The 16,682-nt window shown below is 43.8% G+C and overlaps 1 protein-coding gene across 4 annotated transcripts; it reads left to right on the top strand.

Annotated features, from left to right (window-relative positions):
* Positions 1-366: 366 nt before the first annotated feature.
* Positions 367-13,690, top strand: LOC140288389 (uncharacterized). Of its 4 annotated transcripts, XM_072379182.1 has the most exons (16): positions 367-465; positions 1,474-1,582; positions 1,660-1,734; positions 1,812-1,937; positions 2,015-2,146; positions 2,824-2,985; positions 3,666-3,785; positions 4,633-4,711; positions 4,872-5,079; positions 5,227-7,072; positions 7,166-7,330; positions 8,018-8,188; positions 8,646-8,819; positions 9,270-9,431; positions 12,028-12,074; positions 12,199-13,690. In XM_072379182.1, exons 2-16 carry the CDS (start codon positions 1,515-1,517, stop codon positions 12,792-12,794), a joined length of 4,131 nt encoding a protein of 1,376 aa, XP_072235283.1. In that variant the 5' UTR covers positions 367-465; positions 1,474-1,514; the 3' UTR covers positions 12,795-13,690. The 4 variants fall into 4 exon arrangements, with proteins under 4 accessions (XP_072235283.1, XP_072235282.1, XP_072235284.1 ...); XM_072379181.1 differs by having other exon boundaries at positions 370-1,582; XM_072379183.1 differs by lacking the exons at positions 2,824-2,985; positions 3,666-3,785 and having other exon boundaries at positions 371-1,582.
* Positions 13,691-16,682: the final 2,992 nt, after the last annotated feature.

Genomic DNA, 16,682 nt, shown 5'->3' with positions numbered 1-16,682 from the left:
CACACACACACATTGTTTATCACATCCAAAGAACACAACAAGGACAGCAGCTGGCCTGAGCATGTCACCCAAAACTGGCCAATTATACTCTGACAAGTGTGAAAACAACTTCTGTGAGATAAAGCTGAATATAAATATGACATGGTTCCGGATATCGGGGCTCGGCCTGACGGATTTCCTGCTCTGGCACTCCGAGTCCAGCTGCAATATACTTTACTATGTGACCACTAATAAATACTTTTTTAATAAACGATTTCTCCAGCTTGTTCTTGGGCTTCCAATGAAAAAATCGGGCTAACAACGCTGTTGACATTTTAACAGCTTGAGTTTGTAGCCAGAGCCTGAGTCCAACCCCCTTCTTTATTTCCGAACAGAGCCGTTTAACTTTCACTTTCCAATAAGTGGTGACGCAGTTAGTTTTCTGTGTCGCGCGCTGTTTTTCTCCGCGTGAAGCTCCCCGTGCAGGTAAAGTTAAGGTGTTTTAAATGTCTGACTGTGAACAGCAGCTCACTTACAGCAGGAGCAGCAGAAATCTGTGGCTTTATAGTTGGTAACAGAGCAACTAAAGCGACCGTGTGAGCAGGCTCATGGTTTAAGCCTCCATTTTGTGGCAGAAGCTGTGGAGCAGGAGCAGCGGTATTAATGTTAGAATTGGCTTTGTTCTTTGACATTATGTATTCACATTCTGTATTTTCCTAAATCTATCCAACTGGCCTAAATAACAGGGACAGGTGAAGCTTGTCAGTCTTGTCAGAGGTCTGTGAAGGAGGCGGAAATGAGCCGCTGAAAGCGCTCTGAGCGCAGCCGGACAGCCGCTGGAGAACAGCTTTATCCTCGCTGCAGGACTCCTGTGGAGACAGTTACTCACAGGGCCACATTCAATGTGAAGTTAATGTAGTGCTAGAAAAACAGATGTGCGCACATTTTCATCATTTTCACAAATCCCAAACAAGATATCAACGAATCTATACCTTTCTGGAATAATTGAATCCAGCTTAGATTTTTGTGGTTTTCACACAGCATCTAATCTGTTAGGAAAACATGTGAAAAAGTAGTGAAATGGTCCTTTATGGCGCGTTAATCGGCAGCGAACCTCAGCTCACAGCCAACGGAAATGACTGCAACCTGCCTTTTGGTTTCAAATTCTTCCACACTTTAAAGGACGCAACAACGTTTAAATTCATATGCAAACTGCAGGTTATTTTAAATCTCACATGTCTCTTCTCCCCATATTAACATATTCCAACACGCTGCTGTGTTCTGATTGGAGTTATATTTCCCTTCTCTGCATGAACTCTCTGGTTATGCTGAACAAGACAGAAAGGACTTTGTCCTTCAGTAGATGTTCAACTGAGACTGATATGAAACAGAGAATCTGAGCCAATCAGAGGAGCAGCTGATCTTTTACAGCCCAAACGATGGAAAGAGGGTTTGAGTTGATGTGCAGATGAATGATCTGTGTTTCCTCTGCAGCTGAAGGCAGGAAGTGTGTGAGCTGCTGTGAATCCAGCAGCATGGATCAGTGTGAGGACACTAAAACCACTCTGTGTGGGGAGCATGAGAGCCGGAGCAAAGCTCAGAGGTGAGACCCCCGTCTCCAACTGTCCACGACTCTTCTCCATGTCAGAGCTCACCTCACCAAACCACCTTTATTCACAGGATCCAAGCTGAACCTGAACCTGGACCTGAACCAGAACCTGGAGCTGGACCCAAATTACAAGCCTCAAAAGCAGAGTAAGTTAACATCAGTTATTTGATTTAAAGGTAATTAAGTATCTCATGCAGGCTTAAAAGCTTTGTTTTCCCATCAGGATCCACCAGAGACCAGAACCTGGATCAGAACCAGAACCAGAACCCAGCTGTGTGTCCTTTAAGAGCGACCAGTCAAAGGGTCTTGAGATAATTTTCAAATCAGACCAACATCCATCCTCTAAGAGGTGAGACCACCGTCTCCAACTGTCCACGACTCTTCTCCATGTCAGAGCTCACCTCACCAAACCACCTTTATTCACAGGATCCAGCCTGGATCAGAACCAGAACCTGGACCTGAAAATGAACCTGGACCCAGCTGTGTGTCCTTTAAGAGCGACCGGTCAATGCCTCGTTCTATTGAATTTAAATCAGGCCAACATCCGTCCTCTCAGAGGTGAGCTGAGTGTAAATGTTGTCACAGAGTAAAATGTAGCAGAGTCGGTCTGAACAGCTTTTATTCCAGCATGTGTTTAATGTGAGCTCAGCTCTGTTTCACATCCATTTCTATGTTCATATGGGTGATTCTCACCAAACTGTCCTAACTTTGGCAAAAACAAATTTAGGTCAATTTTAGGTCGAAATTAAGCAGGGTCTGAATTAACTGGCTCAATTAAAATTAGTGATCAATACACGTTCTTTAATACATTTTCGGAATGTTTTATTGAGTCATTGACCAAATAAATTCATTACCGTAACACATTTTCAATTGATGATAACTGAATATGTATGAAAGGTAGACCTTTTATTTTTTCCATGCATGTTCTATTAATAGTTCAGAATAGTCACATAGTGTAAACATTCAGAAATGTTTTTATTGATACAGTAATTTTAGTTATTATGTTCATTACCGTAACAAAATTGCTTTTTTTTTTACACTAAATCTTTCCTGTACTGTAAATTTCACAAATAATTAAAAAAACTGTCAATTCAGTAATCTGAAAAGACTTGACAAATAGTTCCTGTACAAAAATTAAATTTGAAGGTATCACTCATTCCCATCCAAATATTTACATATTTACACGACTCTTCTCCATGTCAGAGCTCACCTCACCAAACCACCTTTATTCACAGGATCCAAGCTGAACCTGAACCTGGACCTGAACCAGGACCCAGCTGTGTGTCCTTTAATGGACCTGAACCAGGACCAGAACCCAGCTGTGTGTCCTTTAAGAGCGACCGGTCAATGCCTGATTATATTAACTTTAAATCAGGCCAACATCCGTCCTCTCAGAGGTGAGCTGAGTGTAAATGTTGTCACAGAGTAAAATGTAGCAGAGTCGGTCTGAACAGCTTTTATTCCAGCATGTGTTTAATGTGAGCTCAGCTCTGTTTCACATCCATTTCTATGTTCATATGGGTGATTCTCACCAAACTGTCCTAACTTTGGCAAAAACAAATTTAGGTCAATTTTAGGTCGAAATTAAGCAGGGTCTGAATTAACTGGCTCAATTAAAATTAGTGATCAATACACGTTCTTTAATACATTTTCGGAATGTTTTATTGAGTCATTGACCAAATAAATTCATTACCGTAACACATTTTCAATTGATGATAACTGAATATGTATGAAAGGTAGACCTTTTATTTTTTCCATGCATGTTCTATTAATAGTTCAGAATAGTCACATAGTGTAAACATTCAGAAATGTTTTTATTGATACAGTAATTTTAGTTATTATGTTCATTACCGTAACAAAATTGCTTTTTTTTTTTTACACTAAATCTTTCCTGTACTGTAAATTTCACAAATAATTAAAAAAAACTGTCAATTCAGTAATCTGAAAAGACTTGACAAATAGTTCCTGTACAAAAATTAAATTTGAAGGTATCACTCATTCCCATCCAAATATTTACATATTTACACGACTCTTCTCCATGTCAGAGCTCACCTCACCAAACCACCTTTATTCACAGGATCCAGCCTCGATCAGAACCAGGACCAGAACCAGGACCCAGCTGTGTGTCCTTTAAGAGCGACTGGTCAATGCCTCGTCTTATTGACTTTAAATCAGGCCAACATCCGTCCTCTCTGAGGTGAGCTGAGTGTAAATGTTGTCACAGAGTAAAATGTAGCAGAGTCGGTCTGAACAGCTTTTATTCCAGCATGTGTTTAATGTGAGCTCAGCTCTGTTTCACATCTGCAGCCGGTCGAGTTTTTCTGCCTGTCTTGCCCCGTCCCTGTTTTTATTGGTTGGTGGCTCAGGTGGAACGTACAGGAAACTTAAAATAACCCAAATGAGACACAAAAAGACTCAAAGCTGCCACAACACCCTTAAAAAATCAAAACTTTTTTTAACAAAAAATGAACAGCCTCAAAGGGGTCTTAAGATGAGATTTATTGGGTTTAGGCACCTGTTGAACACCCTCATGGAGACAGATACCTCACACTGGCACGGAGCCGGGCTGACACCCCTCACCTCTTTTTGAATGGTGAGAGTGGAACCGAACCACCAACCAGGGGGGTATAAAAGGGGAACTCCGGTATTTTTAAACCTTATTTCTGGCATAAAATACGTTCATCTGCTCACCGAGAACAGTTAGAGTGCAGTTAGTGTGAAACTCCCTCCGTTAGCTAACCCCTAACCCTAACCCCGCTAACAGCAGCTATGAGCTAACAAAGCTATGAGCTAACAGCAGCTATGAGCTAACAGAGCTATGAGCTAACAGAGCTATAGCACACGTTCATTCATTCATTCTTCTTAAAGTGTTGGTGAAATAAAGACAGATAATGCCCCGTTCAAGTATTTAGGGGTTTTGAATATTTAACCGAGCATGTCTTCTGCAAGAAAGACCCGGGGGATGTTGCCATGAAAAAGGAAATCGAGTCTTTTATTAGACCTGCATGCTGTAATTTTAGTCATTCTTCATGATTCCTCCACAGAGTGGACCAGCAGAGCTCAGAGGTTCCCAGTGGTCAGTCTGCCCAGCAGCATCAGACACAGCTGGACTCCATATTTATGGTCTGTACATGTACAACAGCTACTTTTCCATCTATTGTGTTCAGTCATCTCCAGGCTGCACTTTGCAGACCAGCGGATTGTCAGTGTGTCCAACATGGATCTGATGTTTGGCTCCATGATTTCAGCCTGATTGGCTCATTCATATAGTGTTCTGTTCCAGCTGCTGGAGGACAACATGCTCACTTTTGTGAAGGAGGAGCTGAAGAAGATCCAGAAGGTCCTGAGTCCAGATTACCCAGAATGCTTAGAGAGTCAGAGGGAGGGTGAGGATGAAGAGCAGAGGAGCAGCAGAGAGGCATTAGTGAAGATCACAGTTCACTTCCTGAGGAGAATGAAGCAGGAGGAGCTGGCTGAGCGTCTGCAGAGCAGTAAGAGGATTTCTCTAAAGATTTAACCTGCTGGATAAATGACACATTTACTGATGTCTCAGCTCACAGAACAACACATGTTCAAATACTCATTCTTTACAGGGTGGAAATGTCTGTTTACTGATGTTATTTCTTGTCTTCATTCAGAACTTTTTCCAGTTTTGAAACTTAAATCTGCTCTAGAGAAGAAGTTCCAGTGTGTGTTTGAGGGGATTCCTAAAGCAGGAAACCCAACCCTGCTGAATCAGATCTACACAGAGCTCTACATCACAGAGGGGGGGACTGGAGAGGTCAATGAGGAACATGAGGTCAGACAGATTGAAGCAGCATCCAGGAAAGCAGGCAGAGCAGAAACATCCATCAGACAAGAAGACATCTTTAAACTCCCACCTGGAAGAGATGAACCAATCAGAACTGTGATGACAAAGGGAGTGGCTGGCATTGGGAAAACAGTCTTAACTCAGAAGTTCACTCTGGACTGGGCTGAAGGCAAAGCCAACCAGGACATCCAGTTCCTGTTTCCATTCACTTTCAGAGAGCTGAATGTGCTGAAAGAGAAAAAGTTCAGCTTGGTGGAACTTGTTCATCACTTCTTTACTGAAACCAAAGCAGCAGGAATCTGCAGGTTTGAACAGTTCCAGGTTGTGTTCATCTTTGACAGTCTGGATGAGTGTCGACTTCCTCTGGACTTCCACAGCAAGGAGCCCCTGACTGATGCTACAGAGTCCACCTCAGTGGATGTGCTGCTGACAAACCTCATCAGGGGGAACCTGCTTCCCTCGGCTCGCCTCTGGATAACCACACGGCCTGCAGCAGCCAATCAGATCCCTCCTGGCTGTGTTGACATGGTGACAGAGATCAGAGGGTTCACTGACCCACAGAAGGAGGAGTACTTCAGGAAGAGATTCAGAGACAAGAAGCAGGCCAGCAGCATCATCTCCCACATCCAGACATCACGAAGCCTCCACATCATGTGCCACATCCCAGTCTTCTGCTGGATCACTGCTACAGTTCTGGAGGATGTGTTGGAAACCAGAGAGGGAGGAGAGCTGCCCAAGACCCTGACTGAGATGTACATCCACTTCCTGGTGGTTCAGGCCAAAGTGAAGAAGGTCAAGTATGATGGAGGAGCTGAGACAGATCCACACTGGAGTCCAGAGAGCAGGAAGATGATTGAGTCTCTGGGAAAACTGGCTTTTGAGCAGCTGCAGAAAGGAAACCTGATCTTCTATGAATCAGACCTGACAGAGTGTGGCATCGATATCTCAGCAGCCTCAGTGTACTCAGGAGTGTTCACACAGATCTTTAAAGAGGAGAGAGGGCTGTACCAGGAGAAGGTGTTCTGCTTCATCCATCTGAGTGTTCAGGAGTTTCTGGCTGCTCTTCATGTCCATCTGACCTTCATCAAGTCTGGAGTTAATCTGATGGAAGAACAAAAGACATCCTTGCTGTCTGAAACAAAGGAAGATGAATCTGCAGAGACTGATATCTATGTGAGTGCTGTTGACAAAGCATTACAGAGTCCAAATGGACACCTGGACCTGTTCCTCCGCTTCCTCCTGGGTCTTTCCCTGCAGACCAATCAGAGGCTCCTACGAGGCCTGCTGACACAGACAGGAAGTAGCTCACAGACAGGAAGTAGCTCACAGGCAGGAAGTAGCTCACAGACAGGAAGTAGCTCACGGACCAATCAGGAAACAGTCGATTACATCAAGAAGAAGATCAGTGAGAATCTGTCTGCAGAGAGAAGCATCAATCTGTTCCACTGTCTGAATGAACTGAATGATCGTTCTCTGGTGGAGGAGATCCAACAGGCCCTGAGTTCAGGAAGTCTCTCCACAGATGAACTGTCTCCTGCTCAGTGGTCAGCTCTGGGCTTCATCTTACTGTCATCGGGAGAACATCTGGATGTGTTTGACCTGAAGAAATACTCTGCTTCAGAGGAGGATTTTCTGAGGCTGCTGCCAGTGGTCAAAGCCTCCAACAAAGCTGTGTAAGTGCAGAGATAGAGGGATGTGTATGAATATACTGCTGCTGGTTTTATAGGAGAGAAAGTCACAGATTTATCTCATTATTCCCTCCTCAGACTGAGCAGCTGTATCCTCTCAGGTAAAGGATGTGCAGCTCTGTCCTCAGCTCTCAGCTCCCCGTCCTCCAGCCTGACAGAACTGGACCTGAGGATCTACGACTCAGGAGTGAAGCAGCTGTCTGATGGACTGCAGAGTCCACACTGTAACCTGGAAGCTCTCAGGTCAGGTTTCTCTGCTGGTTCAGCTTCATACAGTCTCTGTGATGCAAGAACCTGAAAACATCTTCAGATCTTTTTTAAAAGCCACAAAGTAAAATGCTTCCAGATCTGTGTCACTTTCCTCTGATCGAGTGTGCACAGCACAGCACACACATGAACTGTGGCTGGAACATTTACTTATAGTCTGGTAGAGTTACAGGAAATATTCAGAATATTTGTTATAGCGTGTCATTTCCATTTCCAGGCAAAGATGAGAGGCTGAACAGCTCCTGCTCCTCTGCTGCATCCAGCAGCTGATCGGTCATGTGATCAGTCATGTGACATTTTAATTTACTCTCTGCATGTGTTTTTCTTCCATTTTAAAGCATGAAGCTACAGATTAATCTGTATATTTGTGGATCAGCCTTTATGAATCACAGATAAAGTGTTTCTGTGTACAGTGAGATATTTGTGGCCGATGGGAGACATTTTCATCATCTCTGCTGTGGATTAGTAATTAAAGTCCATTAAAACATCACTATAAAATACCAAGAATGAAAGCAGGGTGTATATCACCAGATTCAGAGACTCCTAACTAGAAGTTACAGAGATGTTGTGGCTGCAGAGCAGCTTCATATCATTATCGTCCCTTATTTGACTGTTTTCATTAAATGTGACTAAATTTAGGACTATTTAACATCTTCTCCTCAGGCTGAGCGTCTCAAACCTCTCAGATGAAGGATGTGCAGCTCTGTCCTCAGCTCTCAGCTCCCAGTCCTCCAGACTGACAGAACTGGGCCTGAGTAACAACGACCTGCAGGATTCAGGAGTGAAGCTGCTGTCTGGGCTGCGGAGTCCAAACTGTGGACTGGAAACTCTCAGGTGAGGCTGTGTTCATGCTGCAGCAGAGTGGGATGAGTTCATGTCGTCACAGTCGATGTTACAAAAGAAGAAGTTAAAATGTGTCAGTGAATGAAATGAAAAAGACTTTATTTATCCCAAAAGGAAACGATATCAGAGGGTGAAATCTTCAGCACAGAGTGAGAATAATTCTCCAAACACATGATAAAACAGATGAAAGTGTTAACAGCACTGATAGAAAGTCTGAGTTGTAGCTGTCACTGCTTTCCATCTTCTTCTTGTTTAGGGACACCAAAGTATTTAAATTCAGTTCCTTGTTCCATGAAAACGAAGCTCAGGATTTACTGAGCTTGCACGGAAATGTTCATAGGCTTATAAAGCTGCTGTTCCCTATAAGCTGCCTTTCGGTCCACATTCAGCATTAGAGGTGATTAATTCTGATGGCAGCTGTTCTTTTTCTCTGTAATTGTCTCTTCAGGCTGAGCGTCTGTAACCTCTCAGGTGAAGGATGTGCAGCTCTGTCCTCAGCTCTCAGCTCCCCGTCCTCCAGGCTGACAGAACTGGACCTGAGTAACAACAACCTGCAGGATTCAGGAGTGAAGCAGGTGTCTGCTGGACTGAAGAATCCAAACTGCAGACTGGAAGCACTCAGGTCAGGATTGATTCCCGTCTCTCGTCAGGTTTCCAACCGGCTGTAAGATGACCGAAAACCTGTCAAGAGGATCTTTTTGTTGTCTTTTGTCAAATCATACCCATGACCTGTTGGAGCTGAAAGCCAACAGACACATTCAGAGCAGCCAGTTGAAGGGGTTCTCTGTGGGTTTTATGGATTAGGGAGCTCCCTCGTGGGATTTTTCTTTGGTTTCATTTGCACCACAGCTAGGATGCTGTAATAATCTAACAGCCAGCCAAAGTTGGTAGATGAGTCAAAATCCGTAATTCACACCCAGCTTCACTCTCGCTCCATTCCTCAGTGTCATTGTTTCAGTCTTTAGAGGCTGATCTGCAGAACTGTCACTTATAATGGCAACATATACCCATGCTGAGCATGGACTGCATAGTGTGTACCATCTGCCATGAGTGTTGTTCTGTGTGTCTGCAGCCTGTCAGGATGTCTGATCACAGAGGAAGGCTGTGCTTCTCTGGCTGAAGCTGTGACCTCCAACCCCTCCCATCTGAGAGAGCTGGACCTGAGCTACAACCATCCAGGAGCCTCAGGAGTGAAGCTGCTGAGGGCCGCACTGAAGGATCCACACAAACTCAGGTAAAACTCCCTAAAATCTGCCTTACTGTGGGTGCTTCTCTCATAAAGTAGAATCTGCCGCTTCTTGGTGACCTTGAACATGTTGCATGTTCCCATCAGCAGCCACAAAGCCCGGATGTTCGTATCTGTTGAGCCTCTTCTGGACAAACTAACTGGGGAGTTTGTTATTCTCAGTGTCCTGATTTAGCTCGAGACTCCCCGACACAGCTGCTAGTTCTCAGACTTCTTATCACTTCCCAAAACAACTTTGCACACGTGGTAAATATCAGACACCTCAAAACCAATCAAAACACTTCTAGCGCCATCAGTTCCACCCACTTCCTGTCCCGCGTTAGAACCTCTTCCTGCGGAGCTGTGCGTTCAGAGATCACCAGAGAAAAAGGTTTGCTCTTGGATAAAATAACGCCAGAAAGCTCCCGCTTGAGCTCTGGATAGAGTCAGCCGTAAATACTGCTGCTGAGCGGTGGCTGGTTAAAAGTTACCGAAGTGAGTTTAATCCACTTTAGAGTCTTACGGTTAGCCTCCGTGTGCTAATGCTAGATGAAGCGTCACGTGGCTGCGGCGTGGCAGTGGCTGGGATCCAAAGCATAGAGTTTTGCTCTGCTCTCGCTCAGAGAAGCAACAATCTTGTGGTTATCCATCACGCTGTGTGCCTGAGCTCAATCCATCCAGAGATCGGTGAGCATGATGATTATGCGCCACAAAGAGTTTTTTTCTGTATTTTTGCACTTTTATTCTCAGGTAATATGTACAGTTCTGAGACATTTCATGCATTGCTGCTTTGAACATAGTTTCAGGAAGTTTTTCAAGAGCTTAAATGTGTTAAATAGCTTGTGATGGGACTTCATATCCAAGCTGCCCTGTTAAAAGGTTTTGAAAGGAATATTTCTTTATTGTTACATATTTCAGTTCTAAACTGAAGAAGAAAATGAGATTCATACAAGTCTCTGAACCGGTCTATCAACAGGTCAGTGGCCGTATTCACAAAGGATCTTCAGCCTAAAAGTAGCTCCTAACTGTAGGAGAGCTTAAAGTCCTCCAGAGGACTCCTAACTCAGTAAGACCTGTTCACAAAGAGTCGGAAAATGGCTGCAGCGACACCAAATGTTCTGGAGACGATGGCTTTGGTGCAGATCCTCCTCCAACAAATTAAATATCAGCTTCATTCACAACCTTTCGTGCCGCTGTAGCCTTTACTAATTGTATGTTTAATAGAACAGAAAATACTTTACTCATCCCCCAGTGGGGGAAATTCAAATGAGTCAAGCAGCTCATGCAAATGCATGTCCCAAATAAATGCGAGCAATGTTAAAAAGGACATAGCTGCAGCTGCGGCGGCTCTCTTAAGGCCTGCAGTCTGGAGCCTGCGCTGTGATTGCAGGGCATAACATCGCTTCTCGCAGTCCTCAGTACAGCGACGCACTGCTGGGAGCGTGCTGAGGCATATTCCTTCCCACGCTTCTCTTTACTTTTTACTGCTCTTCCCCCAGAGCCAAAGTTCCCCTTAATAATCCCTCTCCTCTGCAGCACAAACTGGGCCAGCAGTAGCAGCTGGTCCTGGGACCAGTTGGACTTTCGCCTGCGTTTGGCGATCTTCGCCTGTTTCACTCATCATGAAGGAGGACTTGAACGGCTGATATTTAAAGGCTTTAAATGCTGGAAATCTGCTCACTGGATAATGGATCATTTGCAGGGTGCAAACGCTGATTTAATGCAGTGGACGTATTTGTGTTGTTTGCTTTCTCTTTCTCTCTTTAACGTGCAGAACGTCATCATCGTGTTCTGCTAGCTGCTCTGTCCACAACTGTTTGATAGGAGCTCATCGTAGCCTCGGCTGGTTCCTCCTTTTCCTTCATTTAGGGCTCGTTTGTGGGATGTTGTGGAAGAGTTTCGCTGAGAGTCGCCGTACTCCACAGCAGCGGTGCGTCGCTCTCAGTGAACTCTGAGGGATTTATCCTCAGTGTGAGGAGGTCTCAGCAGCTTTTTGAATGACTTTGAAGGAAAAACTTCTCCGTAAAATGTTTTAGCGCGAGTTCGGAGCACTCCTAGCGCTGAGAGCTTTGTGAATACGGCCACAGGTTCTTTTCTCCCCCACCTTCTTTGATGGTTTATGGTGAAGTGGTTCAGATGTGGGTTTGATGGCGAGCCTCCCACCTGGATCGAGTGGAAAGAGACTGCGGTTTCTTCTGTGATCATTGGATGAAGTTTTCTGTGAGCTACAGTGCGGTTGGCCGGTATCAGCAACACCTTCATTCTCACAGTCTCACCTTATTTCTGACAACTGTAGACCTTTACTGGCTTTGCCAAGTTCCTTTGGACTCATTTTCTTCTCATTTCTTTGGGACTGTGTCTGGGTGCAAAGGAAATCCTCTTTTTCACAGAAGGTCGCTGTGACAGAGACCGTGAATCCCATCCAGTCTGAATCCTGTCAAATCCTGATGGCACACTGTGAAAATATGTCTGAGAGAAAGATTGGCCCAAAAACTGTATTATTATATCATATATTATATATATCATAAGCTGGAATGTGACTGGCTCATTCTAGGTACTAGTTGTGGAGTCCTGAAAACTCTAGCAGTTCTTTTCCTCCTTTCAGGGTGGAGCCTGCTGGAGAACGATGGCTGACACCAGGTCTGAGGAAGTGTAAGTGTGTTCTTCATCTGATTCATGACATCCAGCCATCTTCACTGTCACATCCCTCACTGATCAAAGTGAACAGATGATAGATCAATAACTGCAGCTGGATTGTGTTTGTTCTCTCCATCAGATTCCTGTCGACTCACCATCGACACAAACACAGTGAACAGGAGACTGAAACTGTCTGACAACAACAGGAAGGTGACACGTGTGGAGGAGGTTCAGCCATATCCTGATCATACAGACAGATTTAATGACTGTCCTCAGCTGCTGTGTAGAAATGTTCTGACTGGTCGCTGTTTCTGGGAGGTCGAGTGGAGAGGAGAAGTTTATATATCAGTGAGTTACAGAAGAATCAGCAGGAAAGGAGGAGGCAGTGACTGTTTGTTTGGATGGAACGATCAGTCCTGGAGTCTGAGCTGCTCTGATGGAGGTTACTCTGTCAGTCACAATAACAGAGAAACACCCATCTCCTCCTCCTCCTCCTCCTCCTCCTCCTCCTCCTCCTCCTCCTCCTCCTCCTCCTCCTCCTCCTCCTCCTCTGTCTCTCACAGAGCAGCAGTGTATGTGGACCGTCCTGCTGGCACTCTGTCCTTCTACAGAGTCTCCTCTGACACACTGATCCACCTCCACACCTTCAGCACCACATTCACTGAAGAAGAACCTCTGCTTCCTGGGTTTGGGTTCTGGTTCTGGTCACCTGGTTCCTCAGTGTCTCTGTGTTGAGCACAAAGAGTTTCCTCCTGTCAGAGAATCACTGTTGAACAGATAGTTCAGTCTCTACATGTCTGTCTCTTTCACTCAGAAACACCTTTTCAGATTCATGGATTCAGTCAGTTTCTGGTTGAAACTCTTCTGAATGATTCCTTGGAAACTTCTTCCTCTTCCAGTCCTTTAAAGATGGAAGCTGCCATTCTTCCAGGATGTTGTTTTTCTGTGTTTCCAGTCAAAGCTTCACACTGAATATCAGTATGTTGTGTTTCTCTGCAGCTCACTGCAGCTGAGACCATTCAGCTGCTGTCAGCTGCAGTTAGTTTGCTGCACATGTGACAAACTGTGACATCAGAGAGGAATCACTGAGCTGCAGTCAGCCCAGATGAATTTCCAACCTGCTGACAGATCTTCTCTGGTTCTGCTCCAATGAGCAGAAGTTTGCTGAGCAGCCAGGGTTCATCCTGATGTTTCTCCACATTCACTTCCTGTTAGATGATGAAAGGACAGCTGGACTGGAACTAGCTTCTGATGCAGAATGTTGCTGAATGTTGTTGTTGAACGCTCACAAAGAGGCCTGAAATGATCCTTTACAAACAACATTTGGACTTTAACAACATCTGCTTTGGACTGAAAGGTCCTGAACGTCTCGGCCGGTTTTCCTGGCTGCTGCTGTTTGGATCCAGATGTTGCAGACAATCTTCTTCCTTCTCTCAGTCCATGCATATTTACTGTTGTGTGAAATATAGAGTTTGCTGTGATCACATGATTTAAAGTGAACTGATGTGGACATCACAGGGTTTTCATGCATTTACATGCTTAATTTGTCTGTTTGTGTGCATGTGCAGACGGTAATAATACAGAAAGCAAATGTAACGCAGAACTAAATAAACACGAATGTTTCTTGATTTCTATTGATGGTCATTTGTGAATAAAATGTGTTTAACTGTGTAGCTGGATATCCCAGCAGCTGTAATGTTGGAGTAAAGAAAGATCCAACAAGGACCAGAATGTGGAATAAAGAGGCAGGTAAATCTGAGTGTGACACACATCGACACTTTGAGGAAGTTTTATTAGTTAAAAGTGCCCCATTTTTACTTCATAGGGAGTGGGAACCCTCTGTGCACTTTGGGCCACCGTTATCTTTTAACAACACCAGGTGGCGTTTAGGTTGAGCGAGTATTCACTTTCGCCCACCCGTGCCATCAGAAAAGTGTGCCAAATTGGACCATCCGCCAAAAAGGGTCCAATTCTGCATATTTTTTTAAATGACAAATGTTTGCCAAAGTGAACCGTTTGTTTACATGCTGCGTTTTCGAACACTTTTAACCCTTTTAAGTGATAAAAAGTGTGCCATATTTACTTGGTTCACTTTGGGGCTCTTTTATCGGTTAAGGGTACCCCATAGGTACTTCATTTTGGAACCCTTTTAACTGATAAAAAGTGTGCCATATGTAATTGCTTGACCATGGGGGTCTTTTATCGATAAAGGGTACCCCATAGCTACTTCATTTTGGAACCCTTTTAACTGATAAAAAGTGTGCCATATGTAATTGCTTGACCATGGGGGTCTTTTATCGGTTAAGGGTACCCCATAGCTACTTAATTTTGGAACACTTTTAACTAATAGAAAGTGTGCCATTTTTACTTGCTTCACTTTGGGGAACTTCTAGTTGTCAAAAGTTCCCCATTTTTACTTCCCTGGGAGTGGGAACCCTCTGTGCACTTTGGGCCACCGTTATCTTTTCACAACACCAGGTGGCGTTTAGGTCGAGTTAGTATTCACTTTCGCCCACCCGTGTCATCAGAAAAGTGTGCCAAATTGGACCAACTGCCAAAATGAGTCCAATTCCGCATATTTTTTTCAATGACGAACGTTTGCCAATGTGCACCCTTTGTTTACATGTTGCATTTTTTAACCCTTTTAACTGATACAAAGTGTGCCATATTTACTTGCTTCACTTTGGGGCTCTTTTATCGGTAAAGGGTACCCCATAGCTACTTCATTTTGGAACCCTTTTAACTGATAAAAAGTGTGCCATATGTAATTCCTTCACCATAGAGCTCTTTTATCGGTTACGGGTACCCCATAGCTACTTCATTTTGGAACCCTTTTAACTGATAAAAAGTGTATCATATGTAATTGCTAAACGTTGGGGCTCTTTTATCGGTTACGGGTACCCCATAGCTACTTAATTTTGGAACCCTTTTAACTGATAAAAAGTGTGCCATATGTAATTGCTTCACCATAGAGCTCTTTTATCGGTTACGGGTACCCCATAGCTACTTAATTTTGGAACACTTTTAACTGATAAAAAGTGTGCCATATGTAATTGCTTCACCGTGGGGCTCTTTTATCAGTTAAGGGTACCCCATTTTTACTTGCTTCACTTTGGGGAACTTTTAGTTGTCAAAAGTGCCCCATTTTTACTTCCCTGGGAGTGGGAACCCTCTCTGCACTTTCGCCCACCCAAGCCATCAGAAAAGTGTGCCAAATTAGACCATCCGCCAAAATGACTCCAATTCCGCATATTTTTTTCAATGACGAACGTTTGCCAACATGCACTCTTTGTTTACATGCTGCATTTTTTAACCCTTTTAACTGATAAAAAGTGTGCCATATGTAATTGCTTAACGTTGGGGCTCTTTTATCGATAAAGGGTACCCCATAGCTACTTCATTTTGGAACACTTTTAACTGATAAAAAGTGTGCCATATGTAATTGCTTCACCATGGGGCTCTTTTATCAGTTAAGGGTACCCCATTTTTACTTGCTTCACTTTGGGGAACTTTTAGTTTTCAAAAGTGCCCCATTTTTACTTCCCTGGGAGTGGGAACCCTCTCTGCACTTTGGGCCACCTTTATCTTTTAACAACACCAGGTGATGTTTAGGTTGAGCGAGTATTCACTTTCGCCCACCCGTGCCATCAGAAAAGTGTGCCAAATTGGACCATCCGCCAAAATGAGTCCAATTCCACATATTTTTTTTAATGACAAATGTTTGCCAAAGTAAACCTTTTGTTTACATGTTGCATTTTTTAACCCTTTTAAGTGATAAAAAGTGTGCCAAAAGTGTGCCATATTTACTTGGTTCACTTTGGGGAACTTTTATCGGTTAAACGTTCCCCAATTTTACTTCCTAGGGAGTGGGAACCCTCTGTGCACTTTGGGCCACTTTTAGGGACCCCATAGCTACTTCATTTTGGAACCCTTTTAACTGATAAAAAGTGTGCCATATGTAATTGCTTCGCCAGGGGGCTCTTTTATCGGTTAAGGGTACCCCATAGGTACTTCATTTTGGAACCCTTTTAACTGATAAAAAGTGTGCCATATTTACTTGCTTCACTATGGGGCTCTTTTATCAGTTAAGGGTACCCCATAGGTACTTCATTTTGGAACACTTTTAACTAATAGAAAGTGTGCCATTTTTACTTGCTTCACTTTGGGGAACTTTTAGTTGTCAAAAGTTCCCCATTTTTACTTCCTGGGGAGTGGGAACCCTCTGTACACTTTGGGCCACCTTTATCTTTTAACAACACCAGGTGGCGTTTAGGTTGAGTTAGTATTCACTTTCGCCCACCCATGCCATCAGAAAAGTGTGCCAAATTGGACCATCTGCCAAAAAGGGTCCAATTCTGCATATTTTTTCAGTAACGAACGTTTGCCAAAGTGCACTCTTTGTTTACATGCTGCATTTTCGAACCCTTTTAACTGATAAGAAGTGTGCCATATTTACTTGCTTCACTTTGGGGCTCTTTTATCAATTAAGAGTACCCCATAGCTACTTCGTTTTGGAAAACTTTCAACTGATAAAAAGTGTGCCATATTTACTTGCTTCAGGAAGTAAAAATGGAAATCTTTTAACCGATAAAAGAGCCCTATTTTTACTTCCTGGGGGAGTGG

Source organism: Leuresthes tenuis, unplaced genomic scaffold (assembly GCF_036924035.1).
Source record: "Leuresthes tenuis unplaced genomic scaffold, fLeuTen1.0.hap1 SCAF_1, whole genome shotgun sequence".
In the NCBI taxonomy this organism is placed as follows: Eukaryota; Metazoa; Chordata; class Actinopteri; order Atheriniformes; family Atherinopsidae; genus Leuresthes; species Leuresthes tenuis.
The sequence above is the reverse complement of the archived record's forward strand: the minus strand, read 5'-3'. Positions and strand labels throughout refer to the sequence as shown.

Coding starts and splice junctions, on each gene's coding strand:
- LOC140288389 (XM_072379181.1), top strand. CDS start 1,452: ATGATCTGTGTTTCCTCTGCAGCTGAAGGCAGGAAGTGTGTGAGCTGC. Junction 7,073..7,165: donor AAAGCCTCCAACAAAGCTGT/GTAAGTGCAGAG, acceptor TTCCCTCCTCAG/ACTGAGCAGCTGTATCCTCT. Junction 8,820..9,269: donor TGCAGACTGGAAGCACTCAG/GTCAGGATTGAT, acceptor GTGTGTCTGCAG/CCTGTCAGGATGTCTGATCA.